This window comes from Oncorhynchus gorbuscha, linkage group LG23 (assembly GCF_021184085.1).
Source record: "Oncorhynchus gorbuscha isolate QuinsamMale2020 ecotype Even-year linkage group LG23, OgorEven_v1.0, whole genome shotgun sequence".
NCBI classification, from domain to species: Eukaryota; Metazoa; Chordata; class Actinopteri; order Salmoniformes; family Salmonidae; genus Oncorhynchus; species Oncorhynchus gorbuscha.
The window spans coordinates 25633278-25655308 of record NC_060195.1 but is presented as its reverse complement, the minus strand read 5'-3'; the positions used below and the strand labels follow the sequence as shown (position 1 = coordinate 25655308).

Sequence of the window (22031 nt, the reverse complement as noted above, 5' to 3'; positions counted from 1 at the left end):
CCGGAACAGCTGGTGCTCTCACGCAATGTTCAGTGTTGCTTGCCTCGAAGCGAGCAATGCATTTAGCTCGTCTGGTACCCTCGAGTCACATGGCAGCTCTGGACTTTGGTTTCCCTTTGTAATCCTTGATAACTTGCAAACCCTGCCTCATCCAATGAATCCAGAGCTGGATTCGATCTTTGTCCTGTACTGATGCATTGCCTGTTTGATGAATCGTCAGAGGTGTAGCAAGATTTCTTTTTAATGTCCACATTAATGTCCTGCTCGTTGAAAGCGGCAGTTCTAGCCTTCAGCTCAATGTAGATGTTGCCTGTAATCCATGGCTTCTGGTTGGGATGTATCCTTATGGTCACTGTGGGGACAACGTTGTCGATGCACTTATTAATGAAGCCAGTGACTGATATGGTAGACTCTTCAATGCCATCGGATGAATCCCGGAACTAATTCCAGTCTGTGCTAGCGAAACAGTCCTGCAACTTAGCATCCGCTTCATCGGACCACTTCCATATTGAGCGCATCACTGGTGCTTCCTGTTTGAGTTTTTGCTTGTAAGTAAAAAAAATGGTAAAACGAATTTCAGCTTTCCTGCATTAAAATCCCCGCCCACTAGGAGCACCTCCTCTGGATGAGCATTTTCATGTTTGGTTATGGCCCTGTACAGCTCGTTGAGTGTCGTCTTAGTGCCAGCATCGGTTTGTGGTGGTAATTAGACTTTGTAAATAGACTGCTCCGAAAAATACAGATGAAAACTCTCTTGGTAAATAGTATGGTCTACAGCTTATCATGAGGTATTCTAACTCAGGCAAGCAGAACCATGTGACTTCCTTAATATTAGAAATTGCGCACCAGTTGTTTTTAACAACGTGCGACACACCACCCCCTCTGTGTGACATTAATGCTGGTACGAACTCGGACCCAGGCGCAGAGAAACACAGCAGGCAGAGGTAAGGGTAAATCCAGAATATTTACTTAAGGTCTTCATAGCAAAACAACAAAGCAAGGGCACACGAGAACACTGAACAAAACATGAGTCCTGAGCAACTGGCCCAGTACACAGAGGAACCTAAATAGTTATCCAGCAGGTGATCCCAATAAGCCCAATCAGGGTCACCTGGATACTAGAAGTAACCCATGGGTGCTGTCGAGTGGCAATCTCAGGTAGTACACTCAAGGGAGAAAACATGACCTGTGACAGGACCCCCTTCCCCCCCTCAAGGAATGGCTAGCGACATTCCACCAGGGGTAGCTGAACGTCGACAGGAATCCCGAATGAGTCCGTGGTATGAAATGTCCCGGGCTGTGGTACAAAATGTCCCGGGCTGGAACCCAGGAATGTTTCTCAGTCCCGTAACCGTCCCAGTCCATCAGATACTGAGTCCCTTGCCGGAACTGACGACTGGAGAGGATGCGTCGCACCGTGTAGGCTTTTCTGCCTTCACCAACAAGTGATGAGCGAGGAGTCTTTGAAGAACCTGGCATGCGCACCAGATTGTACGCGTTCTGTGAATCCAATGTAGAGAAAACCATAGATCCGTGGAGTCTCCCAAAGCTGATGACATAAGAGGAAGGGGATAACGGTTATTAATGGTAATGTTATTTAAACCCTGGTAATAAATACAGGGACGTAATCCCCCATCCTTCTTCCCCCATCTTCTTCCCAAAAAACCCTGGTGAAGTGGACGGCCGAATAAAATCAGCCGCCAGTGCCTCTTTAATATTACTGTGCATGGCTGCAGTCTTTCGACCTGAGAGAGAATACAGCCCTCCTCTAGGAGGAGTGTACCAGACAGGAGGTTGATGGCACAATCATAGGGCCTGTGAGGAGGTAGTTTGCTGGCCCTTTGTTTGCTGAAGACCTCACCCAAATCCCAGTAATCTCGAGGTATGCGGGAAAGATCAGGCTTGTCATTCCCAGCCAGAGGAACTGGAGGATCGGAAGTCTCCAGACGAGCAGGACTGGAAATTTGGAGAGAGTTGCTGGCAGATGAACTGGCATGAAGTATTCCATCCCAGAACTCTTCCCGAAGGCCAGTCAATTTGAGGATTATGGGTGGAAAGCCACGGATGTCCAAGAACCAGGGGAAGCTCAGGAGAGTCCACCAGATGTAACTAGATAAGCTCCACATGGTCATCCAGAACTCGTAGTTGAATAGACATGGTGAGTTGCTTCACCGTCCCAGAACCTAGGGGTTGACCATCCAGCGCAGTGACCGACATCGGAGTGTCCAGCTTAGTGAGTGGCAGCCTCTGTTGGCGAGCTAATGTGCGATCCAGAAAACAGCCGGCGGCCCCAGAGTCTATGAAAGCAGGAATGTCCAACTATCCATTGTCACATCACAGGTTGGTCGGAAGCAAGGTGCGTACCGTATTGGCGGCAGGAGACTGTATCTGACTCTCCAGAGCAGAAAATCTGGTACTTCCCAATTGCATCGGCTCCTCTGAAGGATATGAAGAAGAACCATAGCCAAATTGAGAACCCCAACAGGGTACAGGACAAGCAGGCCCAGCATATGGCAGTGAAACAAATGAAGAATCGATTCCCTCAGCGAGGTCCGGAACTATGGAACCAACTCGGGGCCCCTCTGTCCTCTCATGACGATATTTCCAAAGCCGGTTGTCAATCCGGATGGCCAGAATTATAAGCTCCTCCAGAGTGTCAGGGTTGTCCCGGGAAGCTGAGTGAAGTTCGTCTATATTCCATCCGCTCTCAGAGGTGAGCGTCCTATAGTCAATGGTGTAATCAGCTATGCCCCGGCTGCCCTGCCGAAGCACAATGAGTCTTTCAGCAGCGTTCCTTCCACTGATGGGGTGATCAAAAACCTTCCTCATCTCCTAGGTGAAGCTTTGCAAATGGAAACAAATGTCTGATTGCTGCTTCCAGATGGCCGTGGCCCAGGCCTGGGCCCGTCCTGAGAGCAAGAAGATGATATATGCCACTCTGGAATGCTTGGTAGGAAACTTTGATGCTAGTACGAACTCGGACCCAGGCGCAGAGAAACACAGCAGGCAGAGGTAAGGGTAAATCCAGAATATTTGCTTAAGGTCTTCATAGCAAAACAACAAAGCAAGGGTACACGAGATCACTAAGCAAGACATTAGACCTGAGCCCAGTCCACAGAGGAACCTAAATAGTCATCCAGCAGGTGATCCCAATAAGTCCAAAGAGGGTCACTGGGTGCTCTCCAGTGGCAACCTCAGGTATTAAACTCAAGGGAGAAAACCTGACCTGTGACACTGAACAGGCCTCTAGGCCTCTGCCGTTCCGTTCTGCCGATACATAGAAAAACCAGCGAGATGTATATTACCCATGTCCTTTTTCATGCATGACTCCGAGAAGCATAGTATAGTGCAGTTCTTAATGTCCCGTTGATAGAATGGTCTCGGAATGAGCTCGTCCAGTTTATTCTTCAGTGATTACACATTTGGCAATAGAACAGAGGGTAGAGGTGATTTATTTATTTTCCGCCGTTGTCTCATCAGGGTGCAACCTTGTCTTGCCGGCCTCTATAGCATCGTCTTCGCCTGTCGGGGACTCGAGCCTGGTCCGGGATAATCAATATGTCTTTCTTCTCAACTCATGTACAAAACAGTGGATGCTGCTGAGGGAAGGATGGCTTATAATAATGGCTGTAACAGCTGGACTACTGAGAGTTTGGCAAGGCATGGTAGGCTGTGGCAGGCTGGGAGGTTGGCAGGTCAGGGTAGGCTTTGGCAGGCTGGGAGGTTGGCAGGTCAGGGTAGGCTGGGAGGTTGGAGGGTCAAGGTGAACCCTAAGAGGCTGAGAGGCTTGTGAAGCAGATGGGGTGAAGGCTACACTGGGATCAGGGGTATCTGGGCTTCCACCAGGCTGATGGGTCTGCTTTGTTGGTGGCATGGTCAGATGCTGCTGACGGAGGGCATCATGTCCCTCTCTCTTGGCTGCAGCTCCACCTTTACTTCACACAGATCCTCTTGGAGGACATCATTGGACTGTGGCATTTGGTCAGTATAGTGTCTTAACTGTTCTAATGAAGCACGACTCTCTTCCTGGAAATGCCTCAACTCTTCCTTCAGTGTCTGGACAGTGTTGTTTGTTCTCCCTGAATTCTGTCATCTCCAATTCAAGAAAGGAGAGGCTAATTTGGATGAGTTTTACCAATGGTGTTTTTGGTGTGCACACAGCTGCTCCAGCTACAGGGGAGGGAGTGATCTACTGTGGGCCTCCTGTTTGGAAGCCCAGGTTTTGGGAGTTGCTGGCGTTGTTGGTAGAGACATGTCAGTTTTTACTTCATCATTCACTAGAGGTTTTATCAGGTCGAACTCTTCCTCAAACAGCTATAGACTGGCCTCAGAGCCTTGGATCATTACTGTTCAGTTATTATTATATATTAATATTACATTTTGGGGATGTGTCCACATGCAATTGTCTCATGATCTTGCTTCCAGATATTTTAAGATTTTTTTGTTTGCCTTGCGCAGGGCTGCATGCCAAACATTTGGACGTTTGATGAAAAAGAAGAGATCCACCTTGAATTATTTGTCTTTTTATAACATGAATTCTTCTCTTAGGGTCTCTGGGTGCTCTTTCTATTTTTTTCCTCCCTGTTTGACTGGCAATTCCTTCTGCATATTTGATTGCAAGGTTGCTTAGCTTGGGGCTTATATATGTATCTGTCACGTTTTGACCTTTATTGCCTTTGTTTTGTCATGATTTAGTCAGGGCGTCAGTTGGGGTGGGCCGTCTATTTTTGTTTTTCTATGATTTTGTGTATTTCTATGTTTCAGCCTAGTATGGTTCTCAATCAGAGGCAGGTGTCGTTAGTTGTCTCTAATTGAGAATCATACTTAGGTAGCCTGGGTTTCACTGTTTGTTTGTTTCCTGTGTCAGTGTTTGTGCCACACAGGACTGTTTCGGTTTGTTCACATTTATTGTTTTTGTATTTTGTGTTCATGTTGAGTTTTCTTATTAAAACATGGACACTTACCACGCCGCATCTTGGTCCGATCCTTGCTACACCTCTTCAGAGGATGAGGAAGAAATCAGCCATTACAGTATCCATTAGTTGATTACAGCTGGATACATTATATGTTACAGCTGGTTTGCACTTGCCTAGTTCTAGCTAGCTAGGCGTTTTGAAATGTAATCAAAGCCTTGCAACCCTCTCAATTCCATTTCAATTCAAAGGGTTTTATTGGCATGGGAAACATATGTTTACATTGCCAAAGCAAGTGAAATAGATAATAAACAAAAATGAAATAATCATATAAAAAATGAACTGTAAACATTACACTCACAAGTTTTAAGGAATATACACATTTCAAATGTCATATTATGGCTATGTAGTGTGTTATAAATTAAGCAATACGGCATGAAATAGTGTGGTATATGGCCATGATATATTCACAACCGTGGTATATAGTCTGATATACCATGGCTTTCAGCCAATCAGCATTCAGGGCTCGGACCACACAATTTATGATGATGTGCAAATAGTTAAAGTACAAAAGGGAAAATTTATAAACATAAATATGGGTTGTATTTACAATGGTGTTTGTTCTTCACTGGTTGCCTTTATCTTGTGTCAACAGGTCACAAATCTTGCTGCTGTGATGGCACACTGTGGTATTTCACCCAATAGATATGGGAGTTGATCAAAATTGGATTTGTTTTGGAATTCTTTGTCGGTCTGTGTAATCTGAGGGAAATATTTGTCTCTAATATGGTCATACACATTTGGCAGGAGTTTAGGAAGTGCAGCTCTGCTCTCTCCTCTCCTCTCTCTCGCTCTATCTCTCTATGCTCTCTACTCTCCTACTCTCGCTACTCTCTCTAATCTCTCTTTCTCTCTCTCTCTACTCTCTCTCTCCCCTTTCTCTCTTTTCTTTGCATGTTCCTCAAGGTAGAGGCATCAGACTGCTTGCAACTGACAATACTGCTTATGACTGGGATGATTAAAGGCCAACGTAATTAGATGGAAGGAAATTCATTTTGGGACTGTCATTCCCCACCACCAACACCCATTACACACACACATACTGCACACACACACACATATATACTGTACACACACAGACACAGACATACACACAGACACACACACACACACACACACACACACACACACACACACACACACACACACACACACACACACACACACACACACACACACACACACACACACACACACACACACACACACACACACACACACACACACACACACACACACACACACACAGCCTCCTTCCAGTTATACATTGGATTCAAGATGTTTCCTAAAATGGAAACTAGAGGTAAAGGGTCAGAAGTACGACCTAGCTTTGATCACAGTATCACTCCTCCCTAAGGTTTGTCAGGCTTCACCAGTTAGCAAATCATTTCAAATAAAGACAACATGTATTATGAAATTAGATTAAGCATGGCTCCAATATGTCATTCTCCTATCTGCATATATAATGCCATAACTTTGCTTGTTTCCATTCTACACAGATGGTTGTTTTCATTGTAAATGTCTCATACCAAATTGTAATGAAATAATGTCCTAGATTATTTCATTTCCTCTCCTGTTGACGCTTTCCAAACGCCTGGTCTCCTCTGCTAAGAGATAACGACCAGTCAGGAAACAGCTGCTTTACTAGATGAGAACCAAGGGAAATAAGAAGAAAACAAAGAGCTCGAAAGTAAAGTAAAGTATCAGGGATTAGGGATAGAGAGATAGGGGAAGAGGAGGAGATGGGTATAGGATATTAGAGAAGAGGAGATATGGTCTTGTTTATATCCCAGAGCAGAAGATGCAGACAGTATCTGTAACAGGTTAAATGTCACAGAAGCTTTTGGAGCCTGGATAAAGGAGCTGGAGAGCGTTCTAGATGTCTGCCCTTTGTATTGCCTTGTATTCCATCCATCTCCTATTTGTTGGGCAGAGAGAGAAGAGAGGGTAGGGGTGGAGAGAAGTGGGGTTGTATGGGGGGGGGGGGAGACTTGCAAATTAAAGTAAAAGGAAAAGAAAGAAGAGGAAGAAGTGCTCTGAGCGTCTGGGAGTCCAGCATCGTGACCCGGGCTGATTTACGAACCCTCTCCTTTAATGAAATTGTTTCAGTGACAGAGTCGGTAAAAGCTCGTAATGGATTGGCTGCTCTAATGTAATGAAATTACTCCCTTTCTGACAAAAAAATAAAGAGAAAGGGAGAGGGGGAGAAGATGAGGAGGGAGAAGAAGAGGAGGGGGAGAAGAGAAGGAGGAGGGATGCAATGTAATTAATAGAGAGCTGACAGACGGGGTGGGCTATAGCCAGCCTCTGTTCACTCTCCTTCAACCCCCCCCCCCCGCTCTCTATTTCTCTCCTCCACTCACGGGGCAGTGTTGAGACGGGGCAGTGTTGAGAGTGAGGTGATAGGCTACAGCCAGACAGGCCACTTTAGCCAGCTGGTCCCTTCCTTCTCTGGCAGGTTGCGGTGAGGTAGAGGTGAGGGCTGAGATCTGAGTTTGTGCTGTACGCCCCCTGGCTAGCCAGTAGCTACCTACCTTCAGCCCCTCCCAGCCACCTCCCTCACCATACCCAGCCACTGGCACTCCTCCTCCTGCAGCCCCCCCCCCCCCCCAGTACCCTAAACCCCCACGCCTGCAGACAGACCTTCCGCTGACTCCTGTCTCTCATCCCTCCGCAGGCAACTGGACAGCAACCACATAAGCTGCATCGAAGATGGAGCCTTCCGAGCCCTCCGTGATCTGGAGATACTGTGAGTCCCCCTCCTCCTCATACCCTTCTTCCTCTCCTCTATTCTGCAGGGAACGATCCTGCTCTTCCCTTTCTTCTCTTCTTTTCTCTATCTCTATGTCTCTCTATCTCTCCATCTCTCTCACTATCTGTCTGTTTCTCAGTCTCTCTCTATCTCAATCTCTCTATCTCTCTCTATAAATATATATATCTATCTCTCTATTGCTCTATCTATTTATCTCTCTATCTCTCTCTCTATATATATATCTATCTATCTATCTCTCTCGATCTCCCTCTATCTATATCTCTATCTCTCTAACTCTCTACTGTCTCTCCTGTTTTTTTTTCACTGTATTTCTCTGTCTTCTGTTCCCTGTGTATTTTCTGTTGAATGTCTTTGAAGGGTAAAGTGTGTTGGATGTGAAGCTGCAGCAGCGCGGCGTACCTACCTGTGCATGCTGCTAGCGACAGCAGTGATCACCCTCCTGAGGTGTTAGTCCGTCCGCTGTGTGCCTTGTGTTTCTCCGTATCGACTGTGTGACCACCACGGTTTTACACAGGATCATTGTCATTCTGTGCTGCATTGTGACATTAAGCTGCTAGCTAGCGCCTCGCCAGGTGTTGTATTTGTTGATCACTTTTCCAAGCATCCTCTCTCTGTGCATTGTTGCCTGTTAAAACTGTTTCTGCAGTCATCTACTGTGGTGTAATATACACTATTTCCCCTAGAGAACCAAGAACATTCAGGAAATAGCTTACTTCATTGAATGAGCCACAGGTTTACTGTAGCTTGTGTCTGGCATCGTGCACACAGTGTAAAGCTTTAAACCAGACAGACACTGGTGAGCTGCTGCTGTACTGCATCATGGTGTCTGAAACTCTTACTGAGGCTAAGGCTGTTTCTGGGGGTCTAATCCAGTCTGGTCTGGTCTGGTCCAGTCTGGTCTGGTCTGGTCCAGTCTAGTCTGGTCCGGTCTGGTCTGGTCCAGTCTGGTCTGGTCCAGTCTGATATGGACTGGTCTAGTCTGGTCCTGTCTGGCCCAGTCTGGTCTGGTACAGTCTGGTCTGGTCTGTTCCAGTCTGGTGTGGTGCAGTTTGGTCTGTTCCAGTCGAGTCTGGTCTAGACTGGTCTAGTCTGGTCCGGTCTGGCCCAGTTTGGTCTGATCTGGTCTGTTCCAGTCTGGTCTGGTGCAGTCTGGTCTGGTCCAGTCGAGTCTGGTCTGGACTGGTCTAGTCTGGTCTTGCCTGGTCTGGGTTACAGGGGAGGGAGGTACATGCCCCTGCAGCACCCAGGCGGTGATGTCCTGGTGCAGAGGAGTTCACTGGGGGCACCTCCAGTTCTCCAACCTCCAGACTTCCAGTCTTCCAGCCCTCCAGCCTCTGCAAAGATAAAGCCTTGGAGAGGAGAACTGGAATGAATATGATAGGACAGCACAGGACAGGACAACATAACTGGGGGAGAAAGATAGGGATTTCATTTCCCAGACACCACCCCATCCATCAGCTCATCGGCAGGGCACTAAATGCCATTGTCATCCGCACTGTTAGAGCAGGGAGGCTGTTCATTTTGAGTGTCCTCCTCCCCTTGTCCCAGCCCTGCTTCAGCTGGACTGGCTGTTCATTTTGAGTGTCCTCCTCCCCATGTCCTAGCCCTGCCTCAGCTCTTAGAGAAGGTAGTGATGGTTTTATGACCACAGCAAAAAAATGGCATGATGGAGATGAGATGGCGTTAGAGTTGGCTGACCACACCAGGCATAAATGTCAGTGTGTGTGGATTCAGTTTTTATTAGTAATACAGCACTTCCTCCTGCTCGACCACAGCCATTACAAAAGTGTCTATTAGTGGAGAATGTGAAGATGTAAATACATGTTGTTTAAAGGTGCTAATTCCACCATATGTCCATGCAGCTGAAACATAGATAATTGGACTGGAGCACCAGGAAGGTGCTGTGATAGAAACCCATCATTTTAATTAGGTCATGCTCTCTTGGTAGATTAGGCTTTTTCTTTGAGCAATTTTCTCTCTTTTAATATAAAACAAAGTGTTGAACATTTTCTGAATAGATACGGGAGCTGAATTTGTCTTAATGCACAGGCCTATATCTGTTCCCCAGTGTAACAGTGGTGAATTGAAATTACAATTGGTTCCTGTCCATGGTGCAGAAGATGTCCATTTCTGCTGATAGCCAGAGTATTTGTACGTGTGCTGTTTTGTATTCTTTGAATTGAACTCATAGATGAGAACCTCTCTATTTCATGCTATATGATCAAAGGGTATCACTGGTATCGCTGGTATCACTGGTAACACTGGTGTTACTGTGTCACTGGTGTTACTGTATCACTGGTATCACTTTATCACTGGTATCACTTTATTACTGGTATCACTTTATCACTGGTACCTCTGTATCACTGGTATCACTTTATCACTGGTATCACTTTATCACTGGTACCTCTGTATCACTGGTATCACTGTGTCACTTGTATCACTGTGTCACTGGTATCACTTTATCACTGGTGTCACTTTATCACTGGTATCACTTTATCACTGGTACCTCTGTATCACTGGTATCACTTTATCACTGGTATCACTTTATCACTGGTACCTCTGTATCACTGGTATCACTGTGTCACTGGTATCACTTTATCACTGGTATCACTTTATCACTGGTACCTCTGTATCACTGGTATCACTTTATCACTGGTATCACTTTATCACTGGTACCTCTGTATCACTGGTATCACTTTATCACTGGTACCTCTGTATCACTGGTATCACTTTATCACTGGTACCTCTGTATCACTGGTACCTCTGTATCACTGGTATCACTTTATCACTGGTACCTCTGTATCACTGGTATCACTTTATCACTGGTGTCACTTTATCACTGGTATCACTTTATCACTGGTACCTCTGTATCACTGGTATCACTTTATCACTGGTACCTCTGTATCACTGGTATCACTTTATCACTTGTACCACTGTGTCACTGGTATCACTTTATCACTGGTATCACTTTATCACTGGTACCTCTGTATCACTGGTATCACTTTATCACTGGTATCACTTTATCACTGGTACCTCTGTATCACTGGTATCACTTTATCACTGGTACCTCTGTATCACTGGTATCACTTTATCACTGGTACCTCTGTATCACTGGTACCTCTGTATCACTGGTATCACTTTATCACTGGTACCTCTGTATCACTGGTATCACTTTATCACTGGTATCACTGTGTCACTGGTATCACTTTATCACTGGTACCTCTGTATCACTGGTACCTCTGTATCACTGGTATCACTTTATCACTGGTACCTCTGTATCATTGGTATCACTTTATCACTGGTATCACTTTATCACTGGTATCACTTTATCACTGGTACCTCTGTATCACTGGTATCACTTTATCACTGGTATCACTTTATCACTGGTACCTCTGTATCACTGGTATCACTTTATCACTGGTATCACTTTATCACTGGTACCTCTGTATCACTGGTACCTCTGTATCACTGGTACCTCTGTATCACTGGTATCACTTTATCACTGGTACCTCTGTATCACTGGTATCACTTTATCACTGGTACCTCTGTATCACTGGTACCTCTGTATCACTGGTATCACTTTATCACTGGTACCTCTGTATCACTGGTATCACTTTATCACTGGTACCTCTGTATCACTGGTATCACTTTATCACTGGTATCACTTTATCACTGGTACCTCTGTATCACTGGTATCACTTTATCACTGGTATCACTTTATCACCAGTACCTCTGTATCACTGGTATCACTTTATCACTGGTACCTCTGTATCACTGGTATCACTTTATCACTGGTACCTCTGTATCACTGGTACCTCTGTATCACTGGTACCTCTGTATCACTGGTATCACTTTATCACTGGTACCTCTGTATCACTGGTATCACTTTATCACTGGTACCTCTGTATCACTGGTACCTCTGTATCACTGGTATCACTTTATCACTGGTACCTCTGTATCACTGGTATCACTTTATCACTGGTACCTCTGTATCACTGGTATCACTGTGTCACTTGTACCTCTGTCTCAAAGGTATCACTGCACTAAAATCGTACCTTTCTGGGTATCTTTAATGTATTCTTCTATTTGATCTGGCAGGGCAACTATCGGTGCCCTCTACAAGAGCCTCCGGTAAAAGACGAACAAGCTAAGATAATGTATCATTGATGTAACAAACTCCGTGACCAGCCATGTTTGTTCCAGATTCTTCCAGATTGTAAGACCACCGTGTTTTTGATGAATATTGTGGAGAACAACATTGTTGCATATTGGAAATATGTGTTTTGTCTGGGAAGGGAAAGCCCAACAAAGAAAATGGGGAATTTTTATGTACGAAAATGGAAACTGGTTGACCAAATTATTTCCCAGACACAGTCAGATGGACAGCTTTTTATTGAAGCTGTCAATAAAAGTGTCAGTTTTATCAGCTTTCCTTTGTAGTTTGATCTCAACAACATATGGGGACCAAATACCCTTTTAAAAACAGAAATCGGGGTGGTGGACACATTTTATGTTTCTAATCACAATGTTCATTAAAATTGAAATCAAAAAGAAGAACAGCATCTGACATCAGATTTAACAAGTCATTTAAAAGAGTTCATTCCTATTGATGCATAGATGGCTGGCTCACATAGAAAATAACAAATACAAAAGCCTTAGCTTATTTCTCCTGAGAAGAATGTCTTATACAATCACGTCAACTCGATGTTAGATGTTAAGCATTCCCTCAAGTTGCTAATGAATAAGAACTGATTTAGTGGAGGGCACTAACGCTAAATAGGCTTCCATAATGAGTGCAGCTCCGTGACTTCAAATGACTGAATACAGTTTAACGCTTGCCAAGTTACACAAAATAAACGATTGGCTCTTTCTGGTGATGAATTGTAATTTGGATTTAACATAACTGTGGTAATGACTGAACTAATAACTTCAAAGTTATCTCGGACATTTTCTCATGTTGGGCGTGCCTTGCATCTCAATGAGATGGAGAAAGGTCTGGAGCCAGCCGAGCACACTGCATGGTGGGACAACATACAGCCTGGTGGGAGGATGGATGGCTGGGGGGATAAATGGGTTGAAGGGTTGGATGGGTGGAAGGGTTGGATGGGTGGAAGGGTTGGATGGGTGGAAGGTTTGGATGGGTGGAAGCGTTGGCTGGGTGGACGGGTTGGATGGGTGGAGGGGATAGATGGGTGGAGGGATAGATGGGTGGAGGGGATAGATGGGTGGAGGGGATAGATGGGTGGAGGGGATAGATGGGTGGAGGGGATAGATGGGTGGAGGGATAGATGGGTGGGGGATAGATGGGTGGAGGGGATAGATGGGTGGAGGGGATAGATGGGTGGAGGGATAGATGGGTGGAGGGATAGATGGGTGGAGGGGATAGATGGGTGGAGGGGATAGATGGGTGGGGGATAGATGGGTGGATAGATGGGTGGAGGATAGATGGGTGGATAGGGATAGATGGGTGGAGGGATAGATGGGTGGGGGATAGATGGGTGGGGGATAGATGGGTGGGGGATAGATGGGTGGGGGATAGATGGGTGGAGGGGATAGATGGGTGGAGGGGATAGATGGGTGGAGGGGATAGATGGGTGGAGGGGATAGATGGGTGGAGGGGATAGATGGGTGGAGGGGATAGATGGGTGGGGGATAGATGGGTGGAGGGGATAGATGGGTGGAGGGGATAGATGGGTGGAGGGGATAGATGGGTGGAGGGGATAGATGGGCTAATGTGCCACTGATTCTTTGATTATTATTCATAGGAGGGTTTCAGCTCTAAGGACATTTGATTCTAATAAATTCAGCTTTTTATCTCAAGATCTCCTTGAAGATACTTGTCAAATGTGAGTTGCATCAGGCAGATGAATTCTGTTGTTTTTTAAATCAGATTTTCACATTTGAATTCATCAAAATAGTAGCATTGTATTAGAACACTGATTAAGCAAATGTTCCCCTTAATTTACTGGTGCTAAATTTTATTTTCCATCTTTACTGATTAAAATGATACTATTGAGAACTAGAAACTATAATGATGAAATATGAATTATAGTATGATATAAATGATAATTGATTGGTAGATTTGGGGTTAGAAAGTTTTAAATCATTGGTTAAAGTTGTCCCAAACCTAATCAAGTCTGAAATGCTCTTTGAGAAGCCAAAGAGCATTTCAGACTTGCCTGCAGGTCATATTTGGAAACCCTCGTGATCTTACCAGAGTGGTGCATGTCCGTTTTCCATCCCCCCCCCCTCCTGCTGCACTCTCCAGAGTGCTGAATATTTTATGACCACTTTTTGTACAGAAATATCTGGCTCTCAATGAACGCTACTCTCTTTATTTTTGTACCGTCCGACCAGGGTCTGTCATTTTTTATGAGTGGAAGTGCAGCTGAGACAGTTCCTTGCTACAGTATCTCAAGGTTACTTCCACGTCATCACACATTGATAAGAAGTTTTCACATTACCACGTACGACAGCCCCTCCCCTCGTCCATGCCAAACACTCGTCTTTCAGTGTGCACTCTGCATTTTCCTGACAGGTTGGCCGGGACCTCTTTATTCCAACTAGAGTGAGTTAGTTACTCCATAACCGTCTGAATAGAGACATAGACTGCTGGTGTTAATACTGTGATTCCCCAGGCTTGTCTGATACTGCATTCTGCTTTATTACTGTTATTTCACCAAAGCATTCTTTCCCTTGGAGGTTACCGATGACCTCTTTAATATGAATAGACTTTAATGATGTTTTGGACCCGCTGGTGAGGGAAAGCACCTCTTTCACACAAAGACCCATGGTACACCAAATGACACCATCCAGGGGGGCGCACCACTCCCACCGCCCCTCCATCCCCGCCTCGTTGCATATTGCCTTTGGACGGAACCCTGTGTTGTGTATTTGAACTGTTAAAATACATTGTTGGACTTGGTTGTGATGTGACTGGAGATTCAGACTGAATGGAAACTGTATGGTGAGTGTGTTAGCATGGTTTAGTGGGTGAGGTGGAGGAGTCCTGACATGTTATATGTAGTGTGTTAGCATGGTTTAGTGGGTGAGGTGGAGGAGTCCTGACACGTTATATGTAGTGTATTAGCATGGTTTATGGGTGAGGTGGAGTCCTGACATGTTATATGTGTGTATTAGCATGGTTTAGTGGGTGAGGTGGAGGAGTCCTGACATGTTATATGTAGTGTATTAGCATGGTTTAGTGGGTGAGGTGGAGGAGTCCTGACATGTTATATGTAGTGTATTAGCATGGTTTAGTGGGTGAGGTGGAGGAGTCCTGACATGTTATATGTAGTGTATTAGCATGGTTTAGTGGGTGAGGTGGTGGAGTCCTGACACGTTATATGTAGTGTATTAGCATGGTTTAGTGGGTGAGGTGGAGGAGTCCTGACATGTTATATGTAGTGTGTTAGCATGGTTTAGTGGGTGAGGTGGAAGAGTCCTGACATGTTATATGTAGTGTATTAGCATGGTTTAGTGGGTGAGGTGGAGGAGTCCTGACATGTTATATGTAGTGTATTAGCATGGTTTAGTGGGTGAGGTGGAGGAGTCCTGACATGTTATATGTAGTGTATTAGCATGGTTTAGTGGGTGAGGTGGAGTCCTGACATGTTATATGTAGTGTATTAGCATGGTTTAGTGGGTGAGGTGGAGGAGTCCACGTTATATGAGTGTATTAGCATGGTTTAGTGGGTGAGGTGGAGTCCTGTTATATGTAGTGTATTAGCATGGTTTAGTGGGTGAGGTGGAGGAGTCCTGAGTTATATGGTGTATTAGCAGGTGGGGTGAGGTGGAGTCCTGACACGTTATATGTAGTGTATTAGCATGGTTTAGTGGGTGAGGTGGAGGAGTCCTGACACGTTATATGTAGTGTTAGCATGGTTTAGTGGGTGAGGTGGAGCATGGTTTATGTAGTGGGCATGAGTGGGTGGGAGGAGTCCTGACATGTTATATGTAGTGTATTAGCATGGTTTAGTGGGTGAGGTGGAGGAGTCCTGACACGTTATATGTAGTGTATTAGCATGGTTTAGTGGGTGAGGTGGAGGAGTCCTGACACGTTATATGTAGTGTATTAGCATGGTTTAGTGGGGTGAGGTGGAGGAGTCCTGACACGTTATATGTAGTGTATTAGCATGGTTTAGTGGGTGAGGTGGAGGAGTCCTGACACGTTATATGTAGTGTGTTAGCATGGTTTAGTGGGTGAGGTGGAGGAGTCCTGACACGTTATATGTTGTGTATTAGCATGGTTTAGTGGGTGAGGTGGAGGAGTCCTGACATGTTATATGTAGTGTATTAGCATGGTTTAGTGGGTGAGGTGGAGGAGTCCTGACATGTTATATGTAGTGTATTAGCATGGTTTAGTGGGTGAGGTGGAGGAGTCCTGACACGTTATATGTAGTGTATTAGCATGGTTTAGTGGGTGAGGTGGAGGAGTCCTGACACGTTATATGTAGTGTGTTAGCATGGTTTAGTGGGTGAGGTGGAGTCCTGACACGTTATATGTTGTGTATTAGCATGGTTTAGTGGGTGAGGTGGAGGAGTCCTGACATGTTATATGTAGTGTATTAGCATGGTTTAGTGGGTGAGGTGGAGGAGTCCTGACATGTTATATGTAGTGTATTAGCATGGTTTAGTGGGTGAGGTGGAGGAGTCCTGACACGTTATATGTAGTGTATTAGCATGGTTTAGTGGGTGAGGTGGAGGAGTCCTGACACGTTATATGTAGTGTATTAGCATGGTTTAGTGGGTGAGGTGGAGGAGTCCTGACACGTTATATGTAATGTGTTAGCATGGTTTAGTGGGTGAGGTGGAGGAGTCCTGACATGTTATATGTAGTGTATTAGCATGGTTTAGTGGGTGAGGTGGAGGAGTCCTGACACGTTATATGTAGTGTATTAGCATGGTTTAGTGGGTGAGGTGGAGTCCTGACACGTTATATGTAGTGTATTAGCATGGTTTAGTGGGTGAGGTGGAGGAGTCCTGACATGTTATATGTAGTGTATTAGCATGGTTTAGTGGGTGAGGTGGAGGAGTCCTGACACGTTATATGTAGTGTGTTAGCATGGTTTAGTGGGTGAGGTGGAGGAGTCCTGACATGTTATATGTAATGTGTTAGCATGGTTTAGTGGGTGAGGTGGAGGAGTCCTGACATGTTATATGTAGTGTATTAGCATGGTTTAGTGGGTGAGGTGGAGGAGTCCTGACACGTTATATGTAGTGTATTAGCATGGTTTAGTGGGTGAGGTGGAGGAGTCCTGACATGTTATATGTAGTGTATTAGCATGGTTTAGTGGGTGAGGTGGAGGAGTCCTGACACGTTATATGTAGTGTATTAGCATGGTTTAGTGGGTGAGGTGGAGGAGTCCTGACATGTTATATGTTGTGTATTAGCATGGTTTAGTGGGTGAGGTGGAGGAGTCCTGACATGTTATATGTAGTGTATTAGCATGGTTTAGTGGGTGAGGTGGAGGAGTCCTGACATGTTATATGTAGTGTATTAGCATGGTTTAGTGGGTGAGGTGGAGGAGTCCTGACATGTTATATGTAGTGTATTAGCATGGTTTAGTGGGTGAGGTGGAGGAGTCCTGACACGTTATATGTAGTGTATTAGCATGGTTTAGTGGGTGAGGTGGAGGAGTCCTGACACGTTATATGTAGTGTATTAGCATGGTTTAGTGGGTGAGGTGGAGTCCTGACACGTTATATGTAGTGTATTAGCATGGTTTAGTGGGTGAGGTGGAGGAGTCCTGACATGTTATATGTAGTGTATTAGCATGGTTTAGTGGGTGAGGTGGAGGAGTCCTGACACGTTATATGTAGTGTATTAGCATGGTTTAGTGTGTGAGGTGGAGGAGTCCTGACATGTTATATGTAGTGTATTAGCATGGTTTAGTGGGTGAGGTGGAGGAGTCCTGACACGTTATATGTAGTGTGTTAGCATGGTTTAGTGGGTGAGGTGGAGGAGTCCTGACACGTTATATGTAATGTGTTAGCATGGTTTAGTGGGTGAGGTGGAGGAGTCCTGACACGTTATATGTAGTGTATTAGCATGGTTTAGTGGGTGAGGTGGAGGAGTCCTGACACGTTATATGTAGTGTATTAGCATGGTTTAGTGGGTGAGGTGGAGGAGTCCTGACACGTTATATGTAGTGTATTAGCATGGTTTAGTGGGTGAGGTGGAGTCCTGACACGTTATATGTAGTGTATTAGCATGGTTTAGTGGGTGAGGTGGAGGAGTCCTGACATGTTATATGTAGTGTATTAGCATGGTTTAGTGGGTGAGGTGGAGGAGTCCTGACACGTTATATGTAGTGTGTTAGCATGGTTTAGTGGGTGAGGTGGAGGAGTCCTGACATGTTATATGTAATGTGTTAGCATGGTTTAGTGGGTGAGGTGGAGGAGTCCTGACATGTTATATGTAGTGTATTAGCATGGTTTAGTGGGTGAGGTGGAGGAGTCCTGACACGTTATATGTAGTGTGTTAGCATGGTTTAGTGGGTGAGGTGGAGGAGTCCTGACATGTTATATGTAATGTGTTAGCATGGTTTAGTGGGTGAGGTGGAGGAGTCCTGACACGTTATATGTAGTGTATTAGCATGGTTTAGTGGGTGAGGTGGAGTCCTGACACGTTATATGTAGTGTATTAGCATGGTTTAGTGGGTGAGGTGGAGTCCTGACACGTTATATGTAGTGTATTAGCATGGTTTAGTGGGTGAGGTGGAAGAGTCCTGACATGTTATATGTAGTGTATTAGCATGGTTTAGTGGGTGAGGTGGTGGAGTCCTGACACGTTATATGTAGTGTGTTAGCATGGTTTAGTGGGTGAGGTGGAGGAGTCCTGACATGTTATATGTAGTGTATTAGCATGGTTTAGTGGGTGAGGTGGAGGAGTCTTGACACGTTATATGTAGTGTATTAGCATGGTTTAGTGGGTGAGGTGGAGGAGTCCTGACATGTTATATGTAGTGTGTTAGCATGGTTTAGTGGGTGAGGTGGAAGAGTCCTGACACGTTATATGTAGTGTATTAGCATGGTTTAGTGGGTGAGGTGGAGGAGTCCTGACATGTTATATGTAGTGTATTAGCATGGTTTAGTGGGTGAGGTGGAGGAGTCCTGACACGTTATATGTAGTGTATTAGCATGGTTTAGTGGGTGAGGTGGAGTCCTGACACGTTATATGTAGTGTATTAGCATGGTTTAGTGGGTGAGGTGGAGGAGTCCTGACACGTTATATGTAGTGTATTAGCATGGTTTAGTGGGTGAGGTGGAGGAGTCCTGACATGTTATATGTTGTGTATTAGCATGGTTTAGTGGGTGAGGTGGAGGAGTCCTGACATGTTATATGTTGTGTATTAGCATGGTTTAGTGTGTGAGGTGGAGGAGTCCTGACATGTTATATGTTGTGTATTAGCATGGTTTAGTGGGTGAGGTGGAGGAGTCCTGACATGTTATATGTTGTGTATTAGCATGGTTTAGTGGGTGAGGTGGAGGAGTCCTGACATGTTATATGTAGTGTATTAGCATGGTTTAGTGGGTGAGGTGGAGGAGTCCTGACATGTTATATGTAGTGTGTTAGCATGGTTTAGTGGGTGAGGTGGAGGAGTCCTGACATGTTATATGTAGTGTATTAGCATGGTTTAGTGGGTGAGGTGGAGGAGTCCTGACATGTTATATGTAGTGTGTTAGCATGGTTTAGTGGGTGAGGTGGAGGAGTCCTGACACGTTATATGTAGTGTATTAGCATGGTTTAGTGGGTGAGGTGGAGGAGTCCTGACACGTTATATGTAGTGTATTAGCATGGTTTAGTGGGTGAGGTGGAGGAGTCCTGACATGTTATATGTAGTGTATTAGCATGGTTTAGTGGGTGAGGTGGAGGAGTCCTGACACGTTATATGTAGTGTGTTAGCATGGTTTAGTGGGTGAGGTGGAGTCCTGACACGTTATATGTTGTGTATTAGCATGGTTTAGTGGGTGAGGTGGAGGAGTCCTGACATGTTATATGTAGTGTATTAGCATGGTTTAGTGGGTGAGGTGGAGGAGTCCTGACATGTTATATGTAGTGTATTAGCATGGTTTAGTGGGTGAGGTGGAGGAGTCCTGACACGTTATATGTAGTGTATTAGCATGGTTTAGTGGGTGAGGTGGAGGAGTCCTGACACGTTATATGTAGTGTATTAGCATGGTTTAGTGGGTGAGGTGGAGGAGTCCTGACACGTTATATGTAATGTGTTAGCATGGTTTAGTGGGTGAGGTGGAGGAGTCCTGACATGTTATATGTAGTGTATTAGCATGGTTTAGTGGGTGAGGTGGAGGAGTCCTGACACGTTATATGTAGTGTATTAGCATGGTTTAGTGGGTGAGGTGGAGTCCTGACACGTTATATGTAGTGTATTAGCATGGTTTAGTGGGTGAGGTGGAGGAGTCCTGACATGTTATATGTAGTGTATTAGCATGGTTTAGTGGGTGAGGTGGAGGAGTCCTGACACGTTATATGTAGTGTGTTAGCATGGTTTAGTGGGTGAGGTGGAGGAGTCCTGACATGTTATATGTAATGTGTTAGCATGGTTTAGTGGGTGAGGTGGAGGAGTCCTGACATGTTATATGTAGTGTATTAGCATGGTTTAGTGGGTGAGGTGGAGGAGTCCTGACACGTTATATGTAGTGTATTAGCATGGTTTAGTGGGTGAGGTGGAGGAGTCCTGACATGTTATATGTAGTGTATTAGCATGGTTTAGTGGGTGAGGTGGAGGAGTCCTGACACATTATATGTAGTGTATTAGCATGGTTTAGTGGGTGAGGTGGAGGAGTCCTGACATGTTATATGTTGTGTATTAGCATGGTTTAGTGGGTGAGGTGGAGGAGTCCTGACATGTTATATGTAGTGTATTAGCATGGTTTAGTGGGTGAGGTGGAGGAGTCCTGACATGTTATATGTAGTGTATTAGCATGGTTTAGTGGGTGAGGTGGAGGAGTCCTGACACGTTATATGTAGTGTATTAGCATGGTTTAGTGGGTGAGGTGGAGGAGTCCTGACACGTTATATGTAGTGTATTAGCATGGTTTAGTGGGTGAGGTGGAGGAGTCCTGACACGTTATATGTAGTGTATTAGCATGGTTTAGTGGGTGAGGTGGAGTCCTGACACGTTATATGTAGTGTATTAGCATGGTTTAGTGGGTGAGGTGGAGGAGTCCTGACATGTTATATGTAGTGTATTAGCATGGTTTAGTGGGTGAGGTGGAGGAGTCCTGACACGTTATATGTAGTGTATTAGCATGGTTTAGTGTGTGAGGTGGAGGAGTCCTGACATGTTATATGTAGTGTATTAGCATGGTTTAGTGGGTGAGGTGGAGGAGTCCTGACACGTTATATGTAGTGTGTTAGCATGGTTTAGTGGGTGAGGTGGAGGAGTCCTGACACGTTATATGTAATGTGTTAGCATGGTTTAGTGGGTGAGGTGGAGGAGTCCTGACACGTTATATGTAGTGTATTAGCATGGTTTAGTGGGTGAGGTGGAGGAGTCCTGACACGTTATATGTAGTGTATTAGCATGGTTTAGTGGGTGAGGTGGAGTCCTGACACGTTATATGTAGTGTATTAGCATGGTTTAGTGGGTGAGGTGGAGGAGTCCTGACATGTTATATGTAGTGTATTAGCATGGTTTAGTGGGTGAGGTGGAGGAGTCCTGACACGTTATATGTAGTGTGTTAGCATGGTTTAGTGGGTGAGGTGGAGGAGTCCTGACATGTTATATGTAATGTGTTAGCATGGTTTAGTGGGTGAGGTGGAGGAGTCCTGACATGTTATATGTATGTATTAGCATGGTTTAGTGGGTGAGGTGGAGCATGGTTTATATGGTGTGCATGGTTTAGTGGGTGAGGTGGAGTCCTGACATGTTATATGTAATGTGTTAGCATGGTTTAGTGGGTGAGGTGGAGGAGTCCTGACACGTTATATGTAGTGTATTAGCATGGTTTAGTGGGTGAGGTGGAGTCCTGACACGTTATATGTAGTGTATTAGCATGGTTTAGTGGGTGAGGTGGAGTCCTGACACGTTATATGTAGTGTATTAGCATGGTTTAGTGGGTGAGGTGGAAGAGTCCTGACATGTTATATGTAGTGTATTAGCATGGTTTAGTGGGTGAGGTGGTGGAGTCCTGACACGTTATATGTAGTGTGTTAGCATGGTTTAGTGGGTGAGGTGGAGGAGTCCTGACATGTTATATGTAGTGTATTAGCATGGTTTAGTGGGTGAGGTGGAGGAGTCTTGACATGTTATATGTAG

The 22031-nt window shown here is 45.1% G+C and overlaps 1 protein-coding gene across 1 annotated transcript in view; it reads left to right on the top strand.

Annotated features, from left to right (window-relative positions):
• Positions 1 to 22031, top strand: part of LOC124010774 (slit homolog 3 protein-like) — a 444233-nt gene that overhangs the window by 211198 nt on the left and 211004 nt on the right. Inside the window, exon 7 of the mRNA XM_046323430.1 lies at positions 7651 to 7722. Within this exon, the coding sequence (XP_046179386.1) occupies positions 7651 to 7722 (72 nt within the window). The remainder of the gene's footprint in view (positions 1 to 7650; positions 7723 to 22031) is intronic.